General features: G+C 36.2%; 1 protein-coding gene across 2 annotated transcripts in view; it reads left to right on the top strand.

The window, feature by feature from the left end:
- The window catches only part of tp53i11b (tumor protein p53 inducible protein 11b), a 94051-nt gene extending 82177 nt beyond the window's left edge, over positions 1-11874 (top strand). For both annotated transcript variants that reach the window (XM_016237127.1, XM_016237128.1), the window contains exons 4-8: positions 7159-7217; positions 8853-8901; positions 9017-9113; positions 10437-10538; positions 11208-11874. In XM_016237127.1, coding sequence (XP_016092613.1) covers positions 7159-7217; positions 8853-8901; positions 9017-9113; positions 10437-10538; positions 11208-11341 — 441 coding nt within the window. In that variant the 3' untranslated portion in view covers positions 11342-11874. The remainder of the gene's footprint in view (positions 1-7158; positions 7218-8852; positions 8902-9016; positions 9114-10436; positions 10539-11207) is intronic.
- The last annotated feature ends 2243 nt before the right edge of the window (positions 11875-14117 follow it).

Genomic DNA, 14117 nt, shown 5'->3' with positions numbered 1-14117 from the left:
CAGTGGGGACATAATTACTGATTATAATGACTTATACTGTCTTTTTATGCATTGCGTTGCATATCGAGCCGCGTAAACATAAAATCATGTCTACATTTGTGATCTGACTTACAGGCTGTGAGTCAGAAGCACCAGACAGTCCTTGCAAAGTTGGAATTGCCCCATTTTATAGAAACAGCCTTTGTGCACAGCTGCATTGTAGGCTACTCTCCCAGGAAACAGTCCTCGTCCTCCGTAAAATGCGTTGCACACATCTGAATATTTGGTTTGAAGTTTGAACTGTTCTGGAACAGTGTTGTAAATACAACTTCCTCTTTTGGAAGGCCAAACAAAGTAGTTTCGCTTTCACAACGAAACACACAGCGTCTTCACGACATGGCGGCAGCAACAATACTACAGCGAGAATCAAAGTTACGCCGCCTTTCTTTGTGTGCACATTTGGGCGGCGTTATGCAAATCTTCCCACACAGTGACGTAGACATGTGGGGGCATGTTTAAACGAGGCGTTTTAGGAGGGCGTGGACGAGTCTTAACTTTTAAATAGAATATCTCTTTGGGTTTGAGACTTTAGTCTTTGCAACTTTAGGGATCTTATCTATTCACAAACAGCTTGTAACACTCCAAAGAAAAAAGAAAACTTGAAATCGCATCATATGACCCCTTTAAGTAGTATTTCTCTGACTTGGCAAGAACAGAGTTTAAAATGAATACATTTCGACAACTGCAACTAAAAATGTGAATATAACTAGAAAATTTGAAAATCAGGGTGACCTGCATTTTTATAAAATAATATTTCTGTAAAAATGTATTTGTGAATTCTGTTCATTTATATGAATCATTTATATGAGTCATTGCAAATGAAGCAGTTCATTAAAATGAATCAGAATCTCCAATGCTACACTACAGTTCAAAGTTTTAGGGTTGGTCTTTTTTTTATTTATGTTTTTGAAAGTGTGTGTGTGTGTATACATGTAAGAACAGCATTTATATGAAATAGAAATTTTTTGTAATGTTATAAATGTCTTTGTCTTTTTTGATACATTTTATGAGTCCTTGCTGAATAAAGTATTATTTTGTAAAATATATAAAAAATATTCCAAAATAATAATAAAAAAAACACTGTAAAGATTGTATAATATTGCAAATATTGTAAGATAAATTATCCCAAAGCAAAATGTTCAATTATTTTGGAATCCAAATAAGGGATATTATAATCTAAAAATGAAAATTGTCATCATTTAGTGACCCTCATGTCATTAAAAATCTGTATGACAAAAGATATTCTGAAGAATGTTTTCAATGGTGTCCAGAGCAACACTGTATTCCACTGGCTTTTGTATGGAGCAAAAAAAGAAACATTAAAAAAATATCTTTAATGCTTCACAGAAGAAAGCTTTACAGGCCTGGAACGACATGAGGGTGAATAAATGATGACAGAATTTTAATTTATGACTGTAGTAATCCTTTAGCAGAGCATTTTTGTTTATCATTTCATCTGTCTCTTTTGTTAAGGTGCATTTATACCACTTTTTGTTGGTAATTAGATTAGTAGTTAAGATGGAGCACCTTAACACTGAGTCACATCCCTCCAATGACAGATATACAGTAGGATTTCTGTTGCTTTCATTTCCCTGCATTGCAAATGTTTTCCTTCACGCATGTGCCGGTGCTTGTTGAAGGAGCAGGCAGTCACACAGGCCGGATTATTCCCTCCAAAACAGCATTGTTTATTTCTTCCTCTTCCTGCCTTCTCTCTGCTCTGTTCACTGGCCTGTGCCACACTGTTCTGCATTATTATTATTCTTGCTAAATGCATCTCACGCTCATGATTCAGGTCTGCTTCCTGGAGAAGGGTCTGTTCCTGTGAAAACCACGCGTTCTAGAATGACTGTACAGATGCGTGATTCAGTAATGACACAGCAGCCAGAGGCCAAACTCGCATTCAAGCAGATGCACATGTCAGAACACATGCACAGTGACAGGATACACACCTAGTGAAGTGCTGTTTTTATGTGTGCATGGCCTTTTGGTGCAAATGACCCGCAAAGCATTTGAATGGAAGTTGCATTTGCATCAGCATTTGTTTTGACTGCGGTAGAAAGAGACCGAGCCAGTGTAAATATGTGGTAATAAATGCACTGATCTCTCTATGTCCTTTTGTAATGTTTTGATATCCTCAAAAGTGCAATTTTTGTTTACATATCTTCCACACAAGTCGACCTGGGCTTTGGTAATAACTCCCGTGAGATCACTCTCATTGCTATGCCTGGCTTTTATCTTCTGCAATCAGAGTCTGACCTGCAGTAGCCTCTAATCAGGATGTCGGTACTCGCTGAGAATTTTTTGCAGAGGCCAAAACAGCCAGCAAATTGAAATATTTGCGCTCTTTTAGAGCTCAGAAAGGTCTCGGCTGCTTACACGGTTCAAATAAGATGGCCGTCTGAGAACCAACCACCAGATAAAATGCAATTTGCAGTTAGCCAGTTGGTAAAGTATGCTTTCGAGCGTGAAATCTTTGCTGTTGTGAATTCTAATGAAATATGATGGCTCTAAAATTAAAACTGGATTGGATTTAATTTAGGTTGATCTAGAATTGCTTGATTATGGCAAAAATCATAATCACGATTATTTTGATCAATATTGTAATCACGATTATTTAACGCAATTATGAGTGGGCCAAAACTTTATATGAGTGATTTATATAAAGATAGCAATATATATTAAATATATTTTCTGTAAAAAAGGTTGCTATGACATCTACATTTTAGAGACCAGTGAAAATTCACAATTCTCGATACCACAGCAGAATAATCGAGTGCAGGGTTAGTTCAGTCAGGCCACGTAAGCATAGTGCTGCGACCAGCTGACGCGGTCAGCTGTCAAATCGCTCCAATCACTACCATTCTCCTATTAGACCCGGGACATATATATGTGGCATTACTGCTCGGTATGTATGCTCAAACTGCTCGCAACCCTCCCTCCCTCCCCATTATAAGCATGAGCATATTATTGTGCACCTTCTGGATGTCGTCGTCTTTTGTTTCAGATCACTAAGGCTTTTAAGTCCCGGCTGGCATGGACCTCGCTGCTGAGAGACACTCATCCTCATAACCAAGCTACAGTATAGACGTCCCACTGCCACATCTACACAATTACCACTGTTCACTTTTAAAGACATTACTAAATGTCTTAATTGTCTATGTATTTCCAAGCTGATGGTTCCGGGGGGTTAATGTTGAAGCTCTTGCATGTTCAGTTAATTTTGGAGCAAGAACCCCCATAAGGAACCATACCGCCAAAGATAAATTGTGTTTCAATAAACTCAAGTAACTTGCCAAAGTGGTCCTGTCTGAACTAATATTAGTAAAAAAAAAAAAGTCCTCAAATTATTTAATAATAATTAGAATGGAAAAATAATAAGAACGGAAAGAAAGACATTTTAAAAATCATACAATGATCTGCTCTGTGTGGATTCTCTCTGCAACACAAAGCAGATACAACTATAGTGTTTTCCATGTCAAGAGGCTGTTTGCTGTTTAATGTTTTGTTGTTAATGCAAGGAATTTCTTTCCTTCCCAGGTTTGGATTATTCCCCGTCCATTTATTCATGTTCTGTCAAATTCACTGGTTTCTCATTGGTATTTCTGTCTGAAATACCTCATTTTTTATTTATAGAGATCTTGATTTTGAGGTCAAGCTCGAAAAACGTAAAATTGGTGTCCAAAGTTTTTGGCGACTCGTGAAAATCCTTGTATATTTCATTCTTATCTAATTTAGTTTTTAACTTCACATTTCATTATAAATTATACTATCAGCATAACAATTTGAGTGAAAAGTTGAATTAACAAGAATTTCAGAGTGTCTTGGTATTTGGTTTTGTCCGTTTAGCTTTAATGACAGCAGCACTTGAGTAGCATGAACTCCAACTTGTGCCAAACTTGGGCCCAGTTGTTCAACAAGTTTAATCTGGATCACAGTGATCTGGATTTGTAAATGCCTTGTTTTGCTGTCCAGGATTTCATGCACTTTTTTCCCAAAGCAACATTGGATTGGATCACCCTGATCCAGATATACACTTTTGCAGATTACAAAATCCGGATTACCAGTGCTCTGAATTGGATTTCATGTATAGCTGCTAGCTATGTCAAGACCAACAGGAATAGACAAACAGCCCCTTCTATTTACTTTTAAAGAGTCAGATCCCTCATCTGATCCACAACAATTAAATAAAAACAAATGTGCATTCAACCACAGATGCAGTTTTTAGACAATATATTTGACTGGTTCATCTTGTGTATTTGTAATTAATATACAGTAATAAAAACCGTTATTCTTTTTTTGACATTAACAGCTGTTTGGGTTTTTTTTTTTTTTTTTTACTGGGAGAGTGACTTTTTTTTTTTTTTACTTTACTGTGCTGAAAGGTAGCTTAAAGGGTATGTACTTTATCCCTGAAGCAAATCAAATGCAAAATATAAACTTGATGCAAATTTGACCTATTTTTAAGTTTTATTAGATTTTGTTCATAGAATCCACCCTGAACCCTCCCTTTCTGTTGGGATCAGGATCTTTCCTACCATCCCAATCCTACTAAAATATTTTGAACAGCATGTACATTAGGTCTGCTCCAGATCAAAACCAAAGTGAGGACAAGCAGGGATTTTCCCTGCTTTACATACTTTTGGCCAATAAACCCAGTGATATCAGCGTTGGTTGCCATGCAACAAAGAAGCCTGTTCGACTTCCTGGGGTGTTACGCATTCCGGGGGGAAGGGTCCATGGGTCCTCATATGGCTTGTTAACTGAGGTTACAGAGTATTTGTCATATAAAAAGAGAATATATAGTGTGTTAGAATGATTTCTGAAGTATCATGTGACACTGAAGACTGAAGTAATAATGCTGAAATTCTGCTTTGCCAACACAGGAATAAATCACTTTTTAAAAATACTACAGTAGAAAAAGTTTTTTGAAATTATAAATTATAAGTAATACCATTTCACAATATTGATAGTTTTATTGTATTTTTGATCAAATAAATTTAGCCTTGATGAGCATAAAAGATTTCTATCAAAAACATGAATAAACCTTACAGACTCCAAACTTTTGAACGATAGTGTACATTACACAAAACGTTCACTGGATGATAAAAATAGCCATTTGGACTGTGTATTAATTTTTCCAGATTCAGTGCTGATTCACAAGCACTGTATTCGATTCTGCTTTCGAATCCATTTGATTCATTGCCATTCCTTTTGATTATTTCAGTTATAATGCCCATTTTTCTTGGAGAATGTCCACTTTTAATTTAGAGAACATTTACCACATTTACTATTACTCTGCAAAATTTAGTGTGCAAAATCCTGTCATTCCAATAGGAATCTTCACATTTAGGAGTTTCATACGAGGACAAAAAACTCTGCCCATACAGGTTTCACTCATTTTTAAGTTGGTCACATGAATTCACCATGTTGACAAACAGAAAGCTGCTTGGTTTGAAAGTGATGTCTTCGTGCTTCATACATCTTTATGCTGTTGACAGTAGAAATTTGACCTTTTTTGCTTGTGAAATTTTGCTGCAATTTCACTAATGTTACTGCATCATAATGCTGTAAATGATACAAGACAATCTTTCAAGCCAGTGACCCATCTTTTTTAAAGGGGTCATATGATGCGATTTCAATTTTTCCTTTCTCTTTGGAGTTTTACAAGCTCTTGGTGCATAAAGAAGATCTGTAAAGTTGCAAAGACTAAAGTCTCAAATCCAAAGAGATATTCTTTATAAAAGTTAAGAGTCAACCACGCCTACCTAAAATGCCTCGTTCTAACACACTCCCAAATGTCGACGTCACGATGTGGGAAGATTTGAATAACGCCGCCCAAATGTTCACGCAAAGAAAGGTGGTGTAACTTTTATTCTCGCTGTAGTATTGTTGCTGCCGCCATGTCGTGAAGGCGCTGTGTGTTTCATTGTGAAAGCGAAACTACTTTCTTTGGCCTTCCAAAAGAGGACGATATCCGCTTCGTCATGCCTGGAGCTGATCCGTGCTGGTCGCTGAGGAAATAAATCAACTTTGCGCTGTCGATCGCCGGATCGGCTTTCACCGTGGACGAAGCGGAGTCCAGCCTGGGGTCATCACAAGTGGTTGCCGCAAGCCCGCCAGACGCTCCTTCGTCAAATCCGTTCTCGAGCCCGCCCGCCTCTGCTCACTCAAGTCAGCCTCCGCTCACTCGAGGCACACATTTCATTACACCAATACACAAAATAATGTTCTTTTTAGCAGCATCATATGACCCCTTTAACTATTCATTAAAAGAGTTATTTGTTGTTTAAATCATATTACACTGGTAATGTTGTAACTCATTGGAGTCATTTGTTAATGAATTACAATGAAGTTCTAGTGTGATTCCTGTAACAAATGATTTTAATGAATTTGTTATTTTAATGGCTAGTTAAAAAGACAAGCTACTGGTGTGAATTAGTTTCTTGGTTCTGAAGTAATAGATTTCCTTAGAAACCAAAATGCTCCTTTACGAGCAATAAATGCTCTTTTCTATCTTTCAACTGTTTTAAGCAGCCATATGGAAACCCGTGATATGCTGCTAATGATAGAACAGTGTCACCTCCTAAAAATGTGATTAAACAATTGAGTTTGCCAACACGTTTATTTCCTTGTAGTGTTGCCATCTTTGTTTAACAGCTATGAAGAAGTAGGTGGATGCATTGAATGACAGCCATAAACCTGAATATGTATGAATCTGTGGAAATCATCAGACACACAATGTGGGTGGCTGCATTTGCTAATTTGTTATCAAATTGGATTTCATGCATAATATAGTGTGATTATTAATCCACCTATCAACCGGTGGCCCCCAAACGTCAGTGTTCACAACAGGTTTCTTCACTTAAATGAATGATTCGGACCACACAACTGTGGACAACTCACCATGCACTATCAATTCATCATGCTGCAGAATGATATAGTTGTTCTTGTTCCTCTGAAATCAATTCGGAATGGAGGTTTCTGTCAGAATTGTCACTTCTTGCAGGATATGACCATTTTTTTATTATTCTGCGTGTAGTGTTTGTCTCTCTTGTGTCTTACGCTCTCTCTTCCCATCTTTCTTTCTTCCTCACTTCCACTACTCTTCTCTCTCAGATCAGTCAGATGCTGGGGAATGAGATCAAGTTTGCAGTTCGAGAGCCTATGGGACTGAGGTAAGACCACAAACCCTGTACTGTTCCGCCGCGCTTTACGCTGCAGTGCTTAGGGGAGTTTGCACTTATAAACCTCATTTATTACATTCTGCCTGTCACCAGTACAGAAAATAGCAGGCCTTTAATTAAAGCACATTAATTTTGACAGGCCACAGATGAACCAGCTGAACCCTGAGCTCGAGTATTGTACAAATCCAGCCGCTGTTTAAGTAACGTGTATTATAACGTGTCTGTCTCTGGACACTAAAGCAAATGATTTATGTAAGAAGAATCTCCTGCGATATTATTAGCTTCTAATTTATGTGCATTAGCCGAGTCGCTTGTGAAGTCTCAAGATCTCAGTTTGAATTTTGCACCATTCAAGATCATAACACATTTCTAGAATATATGCAGTGCGGTCCAAAAGTCTAAAACCACTGTTGAAGCATTTTTTCTTGTTAAATACATTTTTAAATGAAAAATTACGCTACCGTGCAAAGGTTTGGGGTAGGGAATATTTTTGTGAGTTTTTGAAAGAAGTCTCTTATGCTCACCTAGGCTACTGATCAAAAATTCAGTAAAACAGTAATATTGTGAAATATTATTACAAATTAAAATCACTGTTTTCTATTTAAATATATTTTCAGCATCCATTAATCCAGTCTTCAGTGTCACATTCCTTTAGAAATCATTCTAATATTCTGATTTGGTGCTCAAGAAATATTTCTTCTTATTGTTGGAAAGTTGTGAAATATATTTTATTGGACTGTCCTGCTTTTAATATAAGTATTCAACATTTTTATTCAATAAGCTCACTTAAGGACTTGTTTAGTAAGATTTTACCAGTAAAGTTTTAGAATTTTTGTCATATGTAAATGTAACCATAATCGTTACTGCTGTGCCTTTTTTGTTTTGTGTAGTTTTTACTTTACTGTTTTTATTGTAACTCAGTTCTTGGCATGAAAATAGCCTCAGTTGCTGACAAGGCTTTAAAAACGACTGTTAAAAACTACTACACCTACTACTACTGGAAACAGTTGTGCTGTTTAATATTTTTGTGGAAACTGATGATTTTTTTTTTATTAATAGAAAGTTCAAAAGAACAGTATTTATTTGAAATGTATTTTTTGTATAGGTTAAATGCCTCTAACTTTTGATCAATTTAGTGGATCCTTGCTGAATACTTTTTTTTTTTTTTACAAAAAATGAAGAATGATAGTGTATATTATCAGCATAACAATTGGAGTGAAAATGAACATGTGGTTTGTCTCTCTTTTGCTGTAATGTGAGCAGCACTTTGTAAAACCTGATGATCATATTCTCCAGCATGATTTGAGATGATCCATCTTGAGCTTCAATGGAAGAACAACATCTGACCATCTGTAAAGAGTCAAATAAATGTCACAAATTTGCTTATTTGATTAGTGATCTAAAATTGTTCAGAATCTAAAATATTTCTTGTTCGTCTTACTTTAAAACGTTTCTTTAAGTTTATTTCCAGGTTTAAATGCGATCCAAATGCATCCCAGATATTTCCTCTCAGGCTTTTGAACCCTTCTGTACTGTATATCGTTGCTAAACTTCCCTTGGCGTTTTAGAATAGAAAATACATCATCTAAGCTAGTCGTCTTCTCTGATGTTTTTCCCTTTCTCAAGGTTATGGATCCTCTTCTCCGCTGTGGTTTTCACAGTCATGGCCCTTATGGTAAGGTTCAATACTTTAAGCTCCAGATGTTCTCAGGACCAATACTCTCTTACTATCTTTAATACCCTAAATGAGTCTATACAGCAATAATTTATTTTAAATGTGTGATTTATAGGCCCTAGCCTTCCCTAACCAGCTGTATGAAGTTGTATTTGATCAAGAACAAACAGCCACCAGTGTCTCTATACGTCTCTATGGAGGGGCCATTCTCAGTAAGTCATATTGATTTCATTCTGTATTTTTAATAACCCAATGATCTCTCACTCTTAATTAGAGGTTGTCATGTGGTCAGCACATCTATTGATGGGCCATAAAAAGACTCCTCGGAGTCATTTTTTACCCTTCAACTCGAGGCGCTCTTAGAATTTGTGTTTGTATATTTGTTATGCGAGTAAATGGCCAGTCAGCCAGTGGATTGTGAAGAGAAGCGAGGAGGAAATATTCCCTGCGGGGCGGCACGCTCTCCGCTGTTCATTCATTTAATTGCACATTAAGTCTGACTCTTTCTGGCCCACTGCAGACAACAAATTTGCAAAAAAAATTTTTGCAATTATTCCCTTCTCTATCTGCTCCCTTTTCAAATCTTGCCTTCAAAAATTAAATAGATGAGACATATTTGTAATAATACTCATTTAATTCTCCTGGTAATTCTGTCAGTATGTGTCAGCCGCTGTTCTCTGGTGTCTCCGGGTGAACATTTTATGTCTCAGTCCCCCAGTGATAAGTTACCTTTAATTAAGTTTAGTTCACTGGAACAGTGAACATTTGTGTCATCTCACTCAACATTTCCTCTCTCTCAATCTGCCATTTCTAAAATTCACTACATTTATTCATTGGTTTAACTAACTAAACTGTACTAAACTAAAATATCATCTCAACTCACCTCATAAAGAAAAATAAATAAATTCAAACCTTCTAAAGGGTCATTTATCTTCAGTATACAAACTATAATCCTGGTAGTTTGTATACTGAAGCATATCAATAAATGTTGTGACTTTTGAGATTTGTTTTAATGTTCAGCTGTCACAAGTTGTTCTTGTTTACTTGCACTACCGTTCAAAAGTTTGGGGTCAGTTGGATTTTTTAATAAGTCTGTTATTCTTACCAAGGCTGCATTTATATGATCAGAAAGTTTAATATGTTAATATATTTTAAAATGCAATTTTGCAATATTCCTGATGGCAAATCTGAATTTTCAGCAGCAATTCCTCTAGTCTTCAAGATCAAATGATCCTTCAGAAATCATTCTAATATGCTGATTGCTTAAGAAATTGACTGAAAACAGTCGTGCTGCTTAATATTTATGTGGAAATCAAAATATTCTTTGATGAATAGAAAGTTCAAAAGAATAGCATTTATTTGAAATCGAAATCTTTTGTAACATTATAAATGTCTTTACTGTCACTTTTGATCAATTTAATACACCCTTACTGATAAAAGTTAACAAGATCTTACTGACCCCAAACTTTTGAATAATATAATAGTGTACAGTATATATATAACACTTTCTCATTTATTTGCCTTCTTTTTGGCAGGTCTCTCTCTGATCTTGTGGAATGGCTTGTACACTGCTGAGAAGATTATCATCCAATGGACGTTACTTTGCGAGGCCTGCTACTTTGCCATCCAGTTTTTAGGTTTGTCTCAGTAAGAACTAGTCTAATGCATGCTGTGTCTTGTCAGCTCTAGATGGGGCCCTTTACTATCATGATGCTACTGCTCTCTAGTGGTTGGGGTTTATCAATGGATTCATTCAAGTTTAATTTACTTATATAGCACCATTAAAACAGCGGCAGCTGACCAATGTGCTTTACAGCATCAGATAAAATAAATTTTAAAGCAGAACAATAAAAAAAAAAATCACAGATAAGATCAGAGACAAATTATCAACAAGACATCAGAAGAAAATCGGAAGAACAACAGAAGTCAAATTTAAAAAGTACATTAAACAAGTACATAATTCAAGTACATACAAGCACATTGTAACATACATTGTCTATGGCTTGCTGCACATATGCGTTTGGTTGAAACATTTTGAAGAAGTAATATTAATTTTTAATTAAATTATTAAGCTGATATAGAAAAAAAGAGAGCATAGAGTAATATAAAATGCCGAAAACACTGGTATGTTGCAATGAAACAGGTTAAGGGGTCTTTATACAAATATATTGCTCAAAACATTACAAACTTTTGAACAGTACTGTAAGTCTAATTAGTCATTGTGATATTTATGATACATTTACCATGTGTTTTCTCCAAACTCTTGATATTTGGATCATGTATATCTTCGCTTCACTATGTTACAGTGACCTCCGTCACCCTGGTGGAGCTGGGCTCCCTACCAAATGCTGCCATCCTCCTCCTCCTCAGTCGCGTATTCTTCCTCACTGTCACGCTGACCTACTACTACCATCTGGGACGCCGGCCCAAGAAGATCTGAGAGCCTCCCAAGCACTGTTACGACACACCTGGTGCTTGGGGAGTTGAGTGAGGGGCCACTGGGCTGGAGTTTCCATCAGAAGCTTTGAACAGTGACACGACCAACAACATCAACCTGTTCACCTGGCGTTGAGCCCTACCACAAGGACAACGCCAACCCCAAGGCCTTTATTTTGATTTCAGCTTACACACAGGAGTTTGCCTTTACTGAGCAACTCCATCTCTTTTTGTTTTTTCTTTTTTTAATGGGAAACACTCACAATATGGTCAAATGAATTCCATTTTTCTTTCGGATAGTGCAGTCACAGTGTAGCCCTCCTCATTCACCGTTTATCGTGTAAAGTATTGCACACCGTAGCCGAGCTTGGACTGCTGGCGTAATTGTCTGTAGCTATGGTATCAACAAAACTGTAAATCATTTCATGTAATAATGCCAATGACTTTGAGCTCCTAGTCATGTGACGTGCGTGAGGGTGGCTAGAAAACACTAGAATGTGTGTGTTTTACGTGCAGGTCATTCAGTGTTTGAGCAGTTAAAACATTGTTCCTGGTTGGTGTATTTTGTATCAATGATGTATCACTGAACTAGGAACAACCTGCTCTACATCGACTTAGTTCTTATATGGGAATGGTTATGAAAAGCAGTTATACTTCATGGATGACAGACACAACAGGTTCATTACTTCGCTTAATCGGCTAGTTGGTGCATGGACTGTTTCAGGAACTTCATTGTTAAACAGTTAATGGGTTTGAACTAATTATTCATATTTCAGATAACTTTATCCAGTTTTTTCTTAGTGTCAAGTTCGTTTTCATCGAGATGTCAGTGTGTATGAACAAGAAACCTTTTTCGTTTAGTGGAGTGTAGTGTAGCACAATGACATGTTTCTTTAATTTTAACAAGCAATGTAGCAGTATTTTCCCTCACTTTTCCCTAATATTGCCTTAATATGCTAAACTGCACAAGCGTTCCACATGTCAGCACACTGCCAGGTGTTTGTATTCTTCAACTGATCTGTATATATATATATATATATATATATATATATATATATTTAGTTGTTGATTTGCAGTTCTCCAGTTGCTTATTTATTGGCCTGCCCAAAAGTTTTTGCATAAGTTAATTTATATATATTTTTAAGGTTTGTGGTATAACTTGTATGTTTGTTGTCTGAGTTGTTCAGTCCAGAAATGATCTTGTATGCCCTTGATAACAAGTCGTCTTGTGCGAGTTCTGAGACAAACTGCAAAATCAAAATGAATAATGTGTATGTAGTTACATGTTTGCTGCCTTGTTTGTATTTGCTGTTATTTTCCAAAGTGTCCCATTAGTACAACAGTGACAACCCATGAAAAGCATAATATAATTGGAAGCATTTTATTACTTTAATAGCATAACTTGGATATTGGAAAAATGTTGATTGGCTATATGGAAGGAAGGAATACATTTCAGAAGAACCTGTACGGTAAATATCTGTTGTTAATTGTTGCGTATGAGGCTACCGTGCTGTTGGTTGTTTTCAAAAATGATAGAGCTTCAGTGGAGAAACAAAGTGTGTGTTTATGTACAGCATGTGGACAAAAGTAGCAGTTACTCTTGGCAGGGTTTAATTAGGTTTTGCATTTAACCCGGCCCAACTCCAAACCTCCTCTTACACATGGCTCAAAATAAGTAATAAAGACGTTCAAAGGACCAGCATTGTAGAGGCTCATGTTTCTTTCACAAGCCAGTCTGATTTAGACTATTTGTTGTCTTTACATGGGAACAAGGTTCATAGTTCAAATCTCAGTACAAACCTTTCTTCTCGCTGTCCTGTAGATACATTTTCTTTGACACAAAACCAAATCAGTCCTAACTAGTAATTCAGAATAGGCATGGCTGTTACTGGATGTTCTGTTCCTCTCATTAAAAAGCAAGCTCTCGTCCCTCTTAACACTCGGCCAGCTAAATATGATGATGGCAAATGCCAAACATGAATAATTTTGTTATTCACAGCTCCTGATGAGAATTGTGTTGTCATGCAATTAGAAGTAATATCCAGTTAGCTGCTAGTGGCTTCAGCTGTCTGCCGATGGTATACATAATACCTCTGAAGGGATGTTAATGTACTTATTAAATGTGTGTGTAAATATTTTATTGAAAGATACTACTGTTATGGACCTGCATCGTTATCTTTTTGGAATAAAGAAAATGTACATTTATTGCAACTGTCATTCAAGGTCTTTTTTTGTGGCCAGATAATGCATGACTTGAATAATGAGCTTTTACTTCAATAGCTTTAGCCTTTTGTCGGCATATACAACAGCTTGTTTAAAACAGAACTTGCCTGGAACTATTAAAAAAGGAAAAGAGACCTGTGTGGTTATTTGTAATGACCTTGGTGCATTGTAACACATTTAAAGGTATTCTAGGAACTGTTTTTTGTAGTTTTTCCTAGAATTTTTAACCCCCTTGAGCACTTGTATTAGTACTTATTAGAACTTTGTATTATTAGTATCCTCTTCATAGCTATTCTTCATAACTGTAACTTCATAACTATACTAAATATACATTTAGATTTGCCAAATTGCAAATTAGAAGTGCCAAATTTTCAGAAAATGCAACTCCATATTATTTTATATGTAATATGTTTTACTCTATTATCATTGCGCTTTTGTGTAATCTTCACCCTTTTAGGCAAATTTTTGTTCTTTTTGAATGAATAATCTAGCTCAAGTAGATTAATCTCACACATTATTAACAAATGTTAACGCTTTTTGCCAATGGATGGCAGTAT

The sequence above is a fragment of the Sinocyclocheilus grahami genome, unplaced genomic scaffold, assembly GCF_001515645.1.
Source record: "Sinocyclocheilus grahami isolate Dianchi unplaced genomic scaffold, SAMN03320097.WGS_v1.1 scaffold506.1, whole genome shotgun sequence".
Classification (NCBI taxonomy): Eukaryota; Metazoa; Chordata; class Actinopteri; order Cypriniformes; family Cyprinidae; genus Sinocyclocheilus; species Sinocyclocheilus grahami.
This window is presented reverse-complemented; position numbering and strand designations above follow the sequence as displayed.